This window comes from Lepus europaeus, chromosome 12, assembly GCF_033115175.1.
Source record: "Lepus europaeus isolate LE1 chromosome 12, mLepTim1.pri, whole genome shotgun sequence".
Classification (NCBI taxonomy): domain Eukaryota; kingdom Metazoa; phylum Chordata; class Mammalia; order Lagomorpha; family Leporidae; genus Lepus; species Lepus europaeus.
The window spans coordinates 20,303,665-20,317,265 of record NC_084838.1 but is presented as its reverse complement, the minus strand read 5'-3'; the positions used below and the strand labels follow the sequence as shown (position 1 = coordinate 20,317,265).

Genomic DNA, 13,601 nt, shown 5'->3' with positions numbered 1-13,601 from the left:
CCCGGGAGTGCAGTGGAGGATGGCCCAAGTCCTTGGGCCCTGCACCCGCATAGGAGACCAGGAGAAAGCACCTGGCTCCTGGCTTTGGATCAGCGCGGTGCGCCGGCTGCAGTGGCCATTGCGGGGTGAACCAATGGAAAAGGAAGACCTTTCTCTCTGTCTCTCTCTCTCACTGCCCTCTGCCTGTCAAAAAAAAAAAAAAGAGTGGTGACAAGGGCCGGCGCTGTGGTGTAGCAGTTAAAGCTGCTGCCTGCAGTGATGGCGTCCTCTATGGGCACCAGTTCAGACCAAAGTCAAGCTTGGCACTCAGTGCAGGTCTCCAGTGTGGGTGGCAGAAGCTCAGTTGCTTGAGCATCCACATTTCTGGAATCGGGAGCCAGAGCTGGGACTTGAACCCAGGCACTCCGGGAAGGAACATGGCATCTTAACCGCCTAGACCAAGCGTCTGCCCGAAGTGTTTCTTAAATAAATGAAGGCAGTGATTTCTGCCGCTGTCAGTCATCGGTTTGAGGTTTCCTGCTGCAAACAAGGACAGATGCTCCCACGGTGTCTGGTGGCCCTGATGTGGTGGACACACGAGGGGGCGCTGTCACTAGGCGCCAGGTACAGAAGCCACTCTAACAGCATGTCCTTGGTACCAACAGTAATGGGGTGATTGTAGACCAGGCACTGTGCTGAGTGCCTTCTGTGTGTTAGTTGATCAACACCTGTGTGACAAACATGTTACATTGGGGAAACTGAGGCTCAGAAGTGAGGTGGCTGGTGCCGGTCGCACAGGGAGTAAGTGGCTGATGCCAGAGGCGCCAGCCTGGTTGGGTTCTGGTGAGGACCACACCCCAGTGCCATTATTTAGTCTTGGCTATGCCAGGAGCCCAGAACTCCATCCGGGTCTCTCACATGGATGGCAGGAGCCCCGGTGCTTGGGTCATCATCCACTGCCTTCCCGGTACCTGAGCAGGCAGCTGGATCAGAAGTGGAGCAGCTGGCGCTCTGATAGAGGATGCTGGCGTCACAGGTGGTGGCTTCCCCTGCTGTGCCACAGCACTCCGCCCCTCAGGCACGAGCGCCCAGCTCCCTGCAGTAACGACCTTGTCACCATGGGCGTGTTTTCTCCTGCGCGCTGTCCAAGCGCTGGCTTCGTGACGGCTCCGTCGGGAGCCTTTTGGATTCTCACTTCCCCATCTGTGAAACAGCAGCAGGGAAGAGCTTGGATGTGCTATGCAGCCCTTCTGCCAAGGAACAAAGGGAGCAGCACGAGCTACTTGGCGCTCTTGCTGCTCATAGTGGGAAAGGAAACCAGTGGCATTGGCCTTCCCCGGGGACTTGCTAGAGACGCAGCGTCTCGGGCCCCACCCCCACCGGCTAACTGACCCCAAATCTGCTTATTCGCAAGAGCCCAGCCAGTTCGGTTTTTAAAAAAAAATATTTATTTGAAAGGCAGAGTGACTGAGAGATATCTTATCCATGCGCTAAGTCACTCCCCGAATGGCCAGGGCTGGGCCAGAGTGATGCCAGGAACCTGCATTACCAACTAGGTCTCCCACATGGCTACAGGGGCCCAAGCACTTGGCCTTCTTCCTCTGCCTTCCCAGGAACATTAGCAGGGAGCTGTATTGGAAGCCGAGCAGTCGGGACTCCAACCCGTGCCCTGAGAAGGGAGACCAGAGGCACAAGCAGTGGTTTAACCCACTGTGCCGCCAGCTGGTCCGTCCCCAGCCAATCTTATGTGCACACGGAAGTTGCAGAGGTAGCCTTTTGCGAAGGTTTCTGGCCCCTGCAGTTGAGATGAGGGTGAATGAGCAGCAGGTGCAGGAGCTGTGCCCATGGGCGCCTCCTGCTACCTCAGCCTCTCCCTCTATAGGAGCGGACGGGGTTGCAGCTGTGCTAACCCAGTGGTTTACAAACTGCCCAGAGTTCTTTTAGCAAGAAAAGCTGAGCAGGTGGGCTCGGGGGCTGCTGCTCGCTGCACCCAGCCTTGCACGTGTCTGTGGGCCCGGGAGCTGGTGGGCTCCCAGGTCGGGGTCCACCCTGAACAGTCTCTTCTTCCCCAGGGAGCGCTTGAAGCGCAGTCAGAAGAGCAGCAAGGTGGAGGGCCCCGAGCCCGCGGCGGCCGAGGCCTCGCTCAGCGCCGAGCAGGGAACGATGACGGAGGTGAAGGTGAAGACGGAGCTGCCCGACGACTACATCCAGGAGGTGATCTGGCAGGGCGAGGCCAAGGAGGAGAAGAAGGCGGTCAGCAAGGACGGGACCGGCGACGTGCCCGCCGAGATCTGCGTGGTTATCGGCGGCGTCCGCAACCAGCAGACCCTGGGTGAGTGGCCGTGTGCGACCGACCCGCGGGGCCGGGCTCCTGGGGAGAGAACCTTCAGTGGCTCCCCTCTGCTTTCAGGGAAAGAGCTAGGACTTGGCTCCGCTTCTCCAGTTCTCGTCTGCAGGGCTCCTCTATCTGCCTGATGTGGTGAAACCCTCCCCATCCATCAAAGCCTTGTTGAAGTCAGGTGCCTGGAGGCTTCCACAGGCCCAGTGCATTCCTAACGCCTGGGGCTCCCGGGGCTCCAGTTGGATTAGCACAGTCCGTAGGGCTGGGTGTCCCAATGCCCATCTACTTGGCTTTTCTCCCTCCCTGGCTCAGGGAGCTATTGGGACAGCTCCCAATGCAGGTCCCGCTCAGAAAAAATGCCTGGCCAGGATGGGGCCAGGGACTGGCGCCTTCCTATGGCTCAGCCTCTGTGGATAGCAGCTTCTTAGAGATTTCTCTCCTTGGGTTTTGGCGTGAGCCTGGGATACCCCCACACGACAGACTCCAGTGCCCCCAGGACCAGGAGTGTGTGTATGGAGCATTCGTCGAGATGAACCGACAGCACGGGTGCTGGGGCCATGTCCGGGTGGGGCACCTGGGCCCATGCGTCTGCTGCTACTCGGCTTCCACAGCCGCGGCTGCCGGTGCAGATCCGGGCTCAGGCTTGCCAGGTGCCTGCACCCTCCAGAAACCAGACACAAACATTTCGATCGGCATTCTTTTGAGGCCCCCTGCCCGGGCTGCCTCTGGCTCCCGATTTCATCTGGGCCCTCTGGAGGGGTTGCCACCTGCCTGCTTTGTGCTGCCCCTCCGGGGCCAGCTCGGGCTCACCTGCTCCTGACTTGCAAACACCTCCCTCGTCCTGGCACACGTGCTGTGTGCGGCAGGCAGGCCCTCCGGGGGAGGCTCCCCGTGTCTGTCCCTGCAGATTTAGGGTCCAGCCCCATTGCCTTTTCTTCCCAGCCTCTGGGAATCGGCCTGTGCTGTCATCCCCCGGCGAGCGAGAGCTGTCATCAGCCCCACCCACCCACGTCAGAGCAGCATCCTGCTCACAGCCATGTTTCTGCAACTCCCGCCCACTGGTGTCTGCCCCCTACTCTCACTGCCGGTACACCATGGCCAAAACAAAACACCGACCATGTCACTCCCCTCCTTGCAAGCTTCGGGACGCCCTCTAGGGGCAGGGTCTGCCACCAGGACCTTCCGTGACCCGAGCCTTCTGACCCCCTTTCTTCTGATCCCGTGGACCCTTCACTCTGGTGCAGTCTGCAATCCCTGTATTTTGTTCATGCTGTTTCCTCTCTCAGGAATGGCTTTTGTCCAAATCTTTGCCATCCTTCAAGGCCAATAGCAGTGTCACCTCCTCCTGGGAGCCTTCCTGACTCTCCTGTGGTCAGAGCGGTCTGTTCCTGCCCTGCCCCTCACTTGGCCACGTCCCTACTGTCACTTTAGATTAGAGGGGCGCTGCCTGTGCCTGCCATGGGATCGGGAGCCCAGGACCTGCCTGATTGGTCTCCTGCTCCCCTCTGCCTCCCTACGGTACCCAGCAAGGGGAGCGAACCGTCAGGCCAGGGCGAGGTCATGCTACAGGAACAGAGTGTGGTGTCCACTCTCGGTCACTGGCCGGAGCTAGTCACAGGGCCCGGCCAACCTTAAGGAGGCCGAAAGTGGCTGCCCTCCCAGGGGGCAGAATGGGGAGAAGGGGACGTGTAACAGGTGCATGCATGCTGTGCCCCCATCCTGGGTGACACAAGGAGCCTTTCCAGGGCCCTGCACCGGCCTCCCTCCTCCAGCATTCGGTCCCGACGCAAGGACTGGGCTGGCCACCATGGACACATCCTGGCTCCCTTTCATGCGTGTGTGAACACTCGGTAGACCCAGGAGCGCTCATGTCCATCATCAGGAGCTGCCCAGCGCATGGTGGGGAGCCAGCAGCCTGGATTTGGTGGGAAAGCCTGGAGCAGCCAGGCCAGGGGAATGCTGGGAGTCTTCCTGGGCCGACTGCCTGTGCCAGCCACCGGGGCCAGTTTCCTGCTCTGCTGTTGCACCGTGGGTCGGGTCCTGGGCCTCGCTGTGAAATGAGATGGGTCCCTGTTCTAGCCACCTCGCAGTGTCAGGAGGCAAGGCCGGAGTGGAGGGGTCTGTGTCACAGGAGACAGATGAACTTGACTTCCAGGATGGGGGGTGAATCCAGGCTATCTGCCTTAACAGCTGTGCTGCCTGGGGCCAGTTACTGGCCCTGTCTGGATATCGCAGACCCCAGGGGTTACTTGTGGATTCAGTAAGGTGACGTGTGCGAAGCGCCCAGCACTGTGCTCCGTAAGCGAGGCGCTGTTACTGGCAGTAGTAGTGGCACCCGTGGTGTGAGGTCCTCCTGAGGGCAGGGAGCAGTCGGGCTGTCTGGTTTTTGCCCAGTCCAGCAAGCCAGTGTGCCAGAGATGAAAAGTGGATCAAGGGAGAAAGTTGAGAAACGGAAAAGTCCCAAGACACGGGTCCTCATCGGGCCTCAGTCTTCTCACCTGAGAACTGGACAGGGAGACCCGACCCTGGGGTTTCTTCAGGCGCTGTTTCCCCAGAACCTGGGCACTTTCAGGGTCTGGGGAGACTTTCTAACAGTCTGCTGTCTGCAGGCACACCCTGGAGGGAAAGGGTTTCGACAGCCCAGCCACACAGGGAGCTGCCATACTGGAGTTTACACGCAACACGAGGCCAGGGCGCACTCTGCTGCCTTTGTGGAGGCTTCCGCCGGCACCCCCAGGGGTGGGCCCTCCTATTTCCAGCTGTGGTTTCTGCTGAAGTACAGGCTCAGAGGAAGTCGGCTTGGACCCAACACCGCAGGGAAAGAAAGGCATGAAAAACAAATCAACGTGAGAATGGAAGCTTTTGAACCCACCCCTTCCCGAAGTGGCAGGTGAATTGTCTCTCATGGACCAGAGCCAGGCAACTGGTAGCAGCTGCTGGGAGTTCCATGCAAAGGACTCGAAAGGTGGCGTGATTGATTGGTGATGTCTGCCTGGTGCAGCAGTGGCAGTGGGGCCGCACACACTGTCAGTTTGACAGCGCTGACTGCCTGAATTTACAGAGGGGCAGACAGAGGAAGAGCTGGCTTCTGAAGGCAGAGCAGGGAGGGCGAGCGCCCCAGGGACCTGCTGGAGGTGGGATGCGGATTGGAGCCGTGCCTTCCCTGCCATGGTGAGCATCCTCTGGCCTGGTGGCTGGGCCTGGGGCACCCAGCCAGGGAGTGGGGAGCTGGGGGCCTCCTGCACACTTAGCTCACCCGAGCCTGTGCGAGGCCGAGGGGCAGGCCCTGTTGCTGAAGAGACTCACGTTTCTGTTGGGTCCCTCGGGACCCGGCCATGAGGGTGCCTCCTGGGCCTTCGGCAGCCCCCGGACCAGGAGTGCTCCCAGTGACACCAGCATCGCCTAAGGCGCTCCGTGTAGAGCGGCCCGGCTCGTGGCCACACGCACAGCATTGGCATTGCCTGGGAGTGGGAGAGCCAGCAGGGGCCTCAGTGCCCGGGAGGCTGGCCGCCACGTCCCTGCTGCCCACAGGAGGCCATGTGCTCTTACAAGTAACCGCACTGCGATGGAAGCCGGCGCGGGCTGGGTCCGGACCCTGAGCTGCCCCCTGAGCAGGGCAGAGGTGATTCTGAACCTGCCAGCCTGGTTGGATAAAAACGAAGAGAAAGGAAGCAAGAGAAGCCTGTGCCCCCGGGACAAGGTCCATTCACGGTTCTAACAGCAGCTGCAAGGAGGGGCAGAAGCAAGAGCTCCCCGTGAGGGGTAACAGCAGGGCGCGGCCGTAGCTACTCTCCAGTCATGCTGATGGCCAGCCTTGCTAGCTGTCTCCAACAGTGCCCCTCAGAATCCTTCTCAACACAGAGTATGAATAAGTCACCGTCAGCTGCAATTGAAAAACTGGAAGTAGAAACCTACTGACCCACCTTGGTGGTGATGGGGCAAGCCGAGCCGGGTCCTGGTTCCAAGACGTGAGGACAGCCAGAACCCTTCCTGGTGCGTAAAAGGAACTGGCGCACCGTGGGCACCTTTCTCTGTGTTGTGAAGCCATTGGTCCTTAACACAGAGATGACAGGTGCGGGTGTGTGGAGACCTGAGTGGTCCCGAGCTTCCTGGGGGCTGTGTAGGAGCCCCTGGCCCAGCTCGGCTCACCTTCAGATGGGGGGTGGGGGGGGCTGGGACCACCGGGCCGTTTCCCAGCATGCAGCTCACTGTGGGGAGGAGTGGCATGGAAGAGCTAGGGGCTGTGTGTCCAGCAGAGGAGGAGACGGGGTGGGGTGGGGAGGCAGCTGCGGGGAGCCTGCGACAGAAGCTGAATATTCTCACCTTATGGCATTGTGTGGGGGAAGCCAGAGCGCATGCATTCCAGGTAGCCCGAGCTCAGAGGGAGAAGTCGCGGGGGGTGATTTCAGCTCAGCAGATCAGGAGGGGCTTGGCAATTGTGGGGACTGGATGGAGGCTTGTGAGGGGCGGGTGCCCCAGCCTGGCCGTGGGTGAACAGGGGGGTGCCCTGGCCAGGAAGGCAAGGATCGGGTGCGAGAATGGATTCTGCGTGGGGGTTTCTGGGCAGGGAGGAAGCTGGGAGGCAGTGGCTGGGCCGCGACTCTGGCAGGAGCAGTAGAAGAACGAGCCAGCCATTCAGACGCAGCCGCGTGGGTTTCGGCCTGTGACAAACCCAGGCAGCACGGGTGCCAGGCCCTGCTCCACGGTGCCAGCTGAGAGCGAGTTTCCTGTTTCGATCGGTTCCTGGCAGGGCCGCGCGCGCGAGCCTGCCAGAGCCAGCGCCTCGCTCCGGGCTGCAGCCAGTTGGAAAGCAGGCCTCCTGGCGCATCCTGCCCCTGCATCCGGCAGTCCTGGCTGGAGGGTCCCCACGTGGGGAAGGGCCCGCGGCTGAACATGGAAACTTAGGGTCGGCCCAGCTGTGGGGCCCGAGTGGGCTCTTGGGACCCTTTTGGGGCCACCGTGGCTTGAGTGGTCCGTGGGCGCCTCACAAGCAGCCATAGCATTGTTGGGGACAGAGTGCGGACCAGGTCTGAAAGCGTTTTTACGCAGGGGACAGACGTGCACAACAGACACCCCTGGGCCCAGCTGAAGCCTCGGCATGTTGGCAACTCCGGGGTTGCCGCTGGAGTGACAGGAGCCCCGAGGCCAGAGATTCCAAGCGCCTTGTTTTTGTTCAGGCCCTCTGTGGTTTCGGTTTTTGTTACTGTAACAAGCTGCAGGAGGCTGGATAGCTTTATTTTAAAAAGAAGCTTATTTTTAGTTCATGGTTCTGGAAGTCCCCCGGGTGGGGTGAGGGTAGCGCTGGTGCATGGGAGCTTTCTTGTTGGCAAAGTCCCTAGGCGCTGGCACAAGGCACTCAGACCTGGGGTGGGGAGTGTCTGGCCCGCGGGCTGTTATATTAGGCCCGCGGGGTCCTTTGGTCTGGCCCTGCCCTGGTAGCCGCAGGTGGGACCCAAGATTCAGCAAACCTGATGCTTCAGTTGATCATTTTACGTGGCCGGCGAGTGAGGTTATAAATGCCCAAGTGGCACTTGGCAGAGTAAAGGTTCCCCACTCCTGACAGCCATCACATGGCTGGGGGCAAGGGGCTCCCAGGTGTGTGCCCCCGACCTTTCTCTCTTAGGAAGCCACCGTGTTCAGTCCTGGAGGCTCCGTGCCACACCTCCGCCATTGAGCTTCTGCCCTGTGGGACCTCACAAGGCGGGTGAGCAGGCATCTTTGGGGCACCCACGCGAACCATGGCCCAGCCAGGGTTTTTGAAAAGCTGTACCTTCTCCTCCCCATTTCTGAGTTTGACAGCGACCATTTCTCTCCAGCATTTAAGTCATCGCGAAGCATATCATTTCCAGAATGCTGTGTTTTTTTAAAATGAAAGTGGCATTTTGGAACTAAAGCTGTGAACCCTTCCTCAACGAATCCAAGGGAATGCAAACACGCCTGCCGTCATCGCGTAGCATATGCACGGGCTCATCTACCAGTCAGAAATTTGACGTCTTTCCTTTTTCTCCTTGAGCTGCCTTTCCACGCCCCTCCCCCAACCGGGTCCTATCCTAATGGAATATATTTTTTCTGCTTGAAAGTCTTTTATTGATCACTGTTTCACATACATCTGCCGCAACAAGACGTACATAAATTGAAGTGAGAGATTTCTGAAAAATGTTTTCTGGGATCCTAAAGTGCTCTCTTTTGGAACCTTTTTTTTTTTTTTTTTAAATCCAGATTGGGTTGTTATTAGCATCCAGTTCGTCACAAATTCAGGTGAATAGTGAACATAGACGCCAAACGAGACTGAAGTCGCCGCTGTTCACGCAGGGGCAGGTTTCGTATTTCTGATTGCCGGAATGAGGCAGGAGTCAGCCCTCGTGGGGTGCCCAGTGTTTGGGGGTTTTTTGGTTTTTGGGGGGTGGGAGGTGCCCGCGCCTACAAGGCTCGGTTTCTTCAGCTAGGAGCTAGTAAGGGATGGAGTTTTCTTCCCGTGGTTTCGCCCCATTCCTTGAACTGCTTCCGGGTTGCTTGCCAAGGCCTCGCGCAGGGGTCCGTCATCAGACAGTGTTCCAGTGGCCTCTTCGCCGACAGCTCCGTTACATCCGTCTCCCGTGTTGCTGAAGACAGAGGATTGGCAGTCACCCTGTTGGGAAAGAGTTGTTGGCACTCACTTTGGAAGTCCAGTGTTGATGTTGTTGATATTCAGATCTTTGCTTTGCTGGGTGCTCCTAGGTTTTGTCCCCTCCCAAGGAAGGCAGCATGGTGGGATGAGGGGTGGGTGGAGCAGCTTGGGAGATGGGTGATGGGAGAACCAGCGGCGCGGCACCTCCCACCTGTCCCATTACCTGGCCCGTTGATTTGGGAGAAGGAACACATTTGGAAATCGGCGACGGAGGGATTGAGCCTCCTGAAACCGCTGTGGCTTGCAGAACCCTTGGACAGCCCCCATGTGGAAGCCCGGGGAGTTTGTGCCCCACCCGGAGACCCTGCTCCAGAGACCTCAGGAAGCCCGCCTGGCCCCGGCTTCCTTCTCCAAGTCCCCTGTCCTCTGGCAGGCGCTGGGGCCAGCTCTGTGGTCGCCTGCTGGGGAGGATCTGTGAGCAGTGGCTCCCAGGCAAGACTCCTGTCCCTGTCCTCACCCTTGCATTTTCCTGCTGCCTTTGCCACCTGCTTGGATTTCTGTCTTCTTGAGCTCTGTGTGCCCTAGAGGCATCCGAGCGTCTCTGGAGCTGGCCGCATGCAGGTGGGGAGAGTCGAAGGGGGCTGCCCCAGGTCCTTCGTCCTCAGGACCCTGCCTCCCTCCTGGACCTCTGTCCTTGTGGCCTCGGGAACCAGACCCACCAGGCCTCACTTGGTGTGTCTGCCACTCCCGCGGAGGGAGCTAAGCCAGGTGCTTACAGAATATGCTACACAGGCACCGTGAGCTGATAGGGCAGGTGGGGCCTGTGGATTCCGGCTGCATCACCAGCGGCAGCAGGAACATGGGCCCCTGTCTCTGGCTGTCATCCTGGGGCTCTCGATAGGGGACTCTTGGGAGTCCTGGGGAGGTTCCAGACATAGCAGGGGGTGGGGGCCCTCATGCCCCTCGGAGATAGGGAAGCCCCATGACGGGAGGGGCACACAGCTCATGGGCAATCTCGCAGGTAGTGCTGGAGGCCAGCACAGAGCTCAGCCCCTGCCCAGCCCTGGACACCCTGGCTTCTAGAAAGAACTTCACACTCAATTTTGCTCTGAGGGTTGGGTTAGGAGGACTTAGGGGAAAGGTGGCAGACGGAAGTGAGGCCTGGATATGGGTCATTGTCAGTGCTCACAAGTGCCGGCCTTTCGTGGAGCTTTCTGAGGGTCTGATTGTGTGGCTGCTGCACCCTGAGCCATGGAGCAAGACAGACCTAAGCAGGCTCCAGCTCCATGTGTCTCCCTGTTGCTCCTTGGTCTCCCCATTTGTAAAAATGGGATAATAATCCCATCATGGGCTGAGCTGAGCAGGTGTGAGAAGCCCCTTTGTCCAGACCCCGCCCCTACTAACTAGTTGGTTGCGGGGCTGGCCAAGCCATAGCACACACCTGCCACAGCCTTCCTCACCTGTGCAGGGGTCAGATGTTGCAGGTGACATAAGCTACAGTGCCTGGTACCTTGCAGTCAGGCCGCCTGCCGTGGCTTGTGGCTGGGGGGACCTTGCAGACGAGCAAGTGTGCTGGGCGGGGAGGTGGATACAGGCCAGGGACTGTCCGAGCTGAGAGTCCCCGAGAAGGCCTTCCAGGGCCCTGCTTCACCAACCCAGGACCCGTGGTGGCCGTAGGCCAAGGGGACATGGGCCACAACGCCTGAGGGGCACATCTTCCTGGAGAGTCGCTTGTTGGGAGGTTCCGGGGGAGAACATTGAGGTGATGACCATGTGCCGAGTCCGCAGGCAGAGCAGCCGCTGCCCTGCGGTGGAGTAGAGTGTGTCGCGGCTGCTTTCTGCCATGGCCAGCCCCCCTGGCAAGCACATGGGACTTCCTGGCCAACACACATGTCTGAGCGAGGAGGCTCGGGGCGTGCTCCCGCCCGCTCTCCTCCACCAACAGCTGGGGAGGCCGAGGCCCCGAAGCACGGGTGACCCGCCGGGCCCTCCTCGCAGCCCCTCCCCTGGCGCCCCGCCCCCTCCCCACGTGCCCAGACATTCTGCAACTTCAAGGGCTCTTTCTGATCTCTTACGTGATTCAGATGGAAAAGCGCCCGAAGGCAGCCCCCACGGCGGATCTGTGCGAAGCCGGTATTCAGGGACCTGGATTTTTGACCAAGCGTTGAGATATGCATCGGGTACGTGATGGCCGACGGGGCAGGGCCTCCTGCAGGCCAGCATGATGGGGGGGCACGGCTGGACTGAGCCAGAGCCACTAGCTACAGACCCCCACGTTCACAGACCCTGCCAGCATCTCCAGGCCTCACAGGGCCGCCCTCCGCACCACCCCAAGCCCCGGGGCTGCTGGGTGGATGGGCAGAGGACTTGGACAGCCAGGAGTCTAGAACGTCCAGACAGCTCTGACATCACTTCCTGTGGGCCCCAAGGGGGCAGGAGGTGACTGGGAGACCCAGCTTCAGCAGCAGTGGTGCTGAGGCTGTGGGACTTCTCAGAGCCATCGGCAGTTCCTGTGTCTTGGACAGGGCTGGGCTAGAGGTCGTCCTCCTGCTCGCGCGGCCACGGGCCTCTTTCTCCTGGGATGTGTTCCGGAAGTTGGGTGCTTGAGAAAATGCCGGCCGTCAGGGCTGCGTGTGGTGGCTTCCCCGATGGGAAGGCTGAAAGCTGGGTTGGAACCTGGGATTGTGGCACTGCACAGCGCTGGTGCCCTGTGCCATCCCTGTCCCTGCTGGCCCCTCCGCCTCCCATTAGACAGAGGGCCGGTATGGCATCTGGCTGACTGCAGAGGTCTCAGTGCCAGGCCCGTTGCAAAAGCTCCTGGAATCCATAGTTGAAGGGGGATTGGCAGAGAGCGTGGCAGAGTGGGCAGAGCAGCAGGAAGGGAGCCGGGGCCATGAGTACTGGGTGGCAGGTGCTTCTAGCAGCAAGATACCCTGGCTATATCAAGGCCCGCTCTGTGCCGGACACGGAGCTCAGTACAGAGAAAGAAGCACCCGCAGTTCATGTTTTTCCCTGGGTGACCAGGGTCCTACACAGACCGCTAAATAGCAGTGCCCTGCTGGGGTCAGAGGGCACTGTCCCCCGGAGGGACCTCACGGGAGCGCCAGTGGCACTTGTGATTGCCTCTGAATGCCTCCCCCGTGCCAGCTGCACCCTTGTTGATCCTGAACCCAGTCCTGGGACGCTGAGTCCTGTCTGCAGGTGCAGAGGCAGGCTTGCTCAGGTCAGTGGGTGTGGCTGCGGGGGGAGGGCCAAGCTGACACGAAGACTCCGAAGCCAACGCCGCTCTGGCTTCATCCGACACCTTGAGCGCAGTCCCAGGCTGTGGGCCTCTGCATCCATGCGAGCCCAGGGAGAGTGGAAGCCCCCGATCGCCACCGTGCGTGGAGCGTCTGGCGCTGCTGCACCCAGCAGAGCTCTCCTGTGTTATCCATGTTTTCTCGATGGGCAGGCAGTGGCCAAGCCGAGACTCTACCCTGGGTCTCCCCTCAGCCGGCAGTTCCTGAACCTGCCTGCTGGGAGCCAGAGTCCCCGAGGACCTCCTGGGAAAAGGCACATTCCTGGGTCCCCACCCTGGGGCCACAGCCTCTGTGTTTGGCCAGGCTCTGGCCGCGCTGTTGGGCCCGACCTGCACATGGGCTCTGGCAAATGGGAGCTGCTCAGGCCTGTGTTCCCAGGGCCCTGCCAGGCTGGGTCCGACAGTGGGGTCCTACCACAGTCCTTTGTCCCCTGCTCTGCATGATGGACTCCTGCTGTGCCTGGGAGGGGGCTGGGGTCAGTGTTTACGTCACGTTGGTCAGTGTGTGTCTGAGGAAGTGAGACAGCTCCTCAGTGGGTTGGGGACAGGGGGTCCTGTCCTTGTCCAGTATGTCTGCAGTGGGGCCAGACACTTCGAGGGGGAACGTGAGGCCACCCCTTGAGGTTGGTACTTCTGGCCCCATTCTACAGATGAGCAGACTGAGGGATAGTGTGCCTAAGGAAATGACGCAGCGCAGACAGCGTGGGGACATCCAGCGTGAAGTCTGTCCTTGACCTCAGTCCCGTCCTGGCAAGGAGACAGGGCGGCTGGGGATCACCGCCTGTCGCAGGACAGCCGTCCTTGGGTGGGTGCCGTCCATTCCTTCAGAGCACTCACGTTCACCTTTGCCCTCTGAGGAGTGAGGAGGGTTAGCGGCAGAAGGGACCTCTTCCATCCTCCGAATGTGGACACCGAGGCCCAGAGACGGGGTCGCAGGCCCAGGGCCACTCAGGGAGAGTCGGAGGCAGATCTGGACCACACGAAGCCAGGTCGCGTTAGCCTGGGACGTGCTCATCGACACCAGGCCTCCCGGCTCCTAAGGCAATGCTCCCTGGGGCCTGTGGTTCTGGGCGCAAGGTGCAGGCTGACCGGTCCTCTCCTCTGCTGTCTTCCAGGGTCCTACGAGTGTGGAATCTGCGGCAAGAAGTACAAGTACTACAACTGCTTCCAGACCCACGTCCGGGCACACCGAGGTGAGTCCTGGGTAGAGCCGGCGAGTCTGTCTGAGAGCTCCAGTCTGTGCCCTCTGTGTGCCAGAGAGGGGGCACCAGGGCCCAGAAGAGAGGCCTAGGGTGGGGGAGCCAGCAGGATAGGCAGCCTGGCCTCAGCCCTGGGGGTCCTCTGCCCGATCCATATGGGCCCCCTTCCTCCCAGGA

At 60.3% G+C, this 13,601-nt stretch overlaps 1 protein-coding gene across 5 annotated transcripts in view; it reads left to right on the top strand.

Annotated features, from left to right (window-relative positions):
- The window catches only part of ZNF618 (zinc finger protein 618), a 171,222-nt gene that overhangs the window by 108,823 nt on the left and 48,798 nt on the right, over positions 1–13,601 (top strand). For 3 of the 5 annotated variants that reach the window (XM_062207711.1, XM_062207709.1, XM_062207710.1), the window contains exons 3-5: positions 2,052–2,311; positions 11,012–11,107; positions 13,341–13,418. In XM_062207711.1, the coding sequence (XP_062063695.1) occupies positions 2,052–2,311; positions 11,012–11,107; positions 13,341–13,418 (434 nt within the window). The remainder of the gene's footprint in view (positions 1–2,051; positions 2,312–11,011; positions 11,108–13,340; positions 13,419–13,601) is intronic. The other 2 variants (XM_062207713.1, XM_062207712.1) reach the window with 1 other exon arrangement.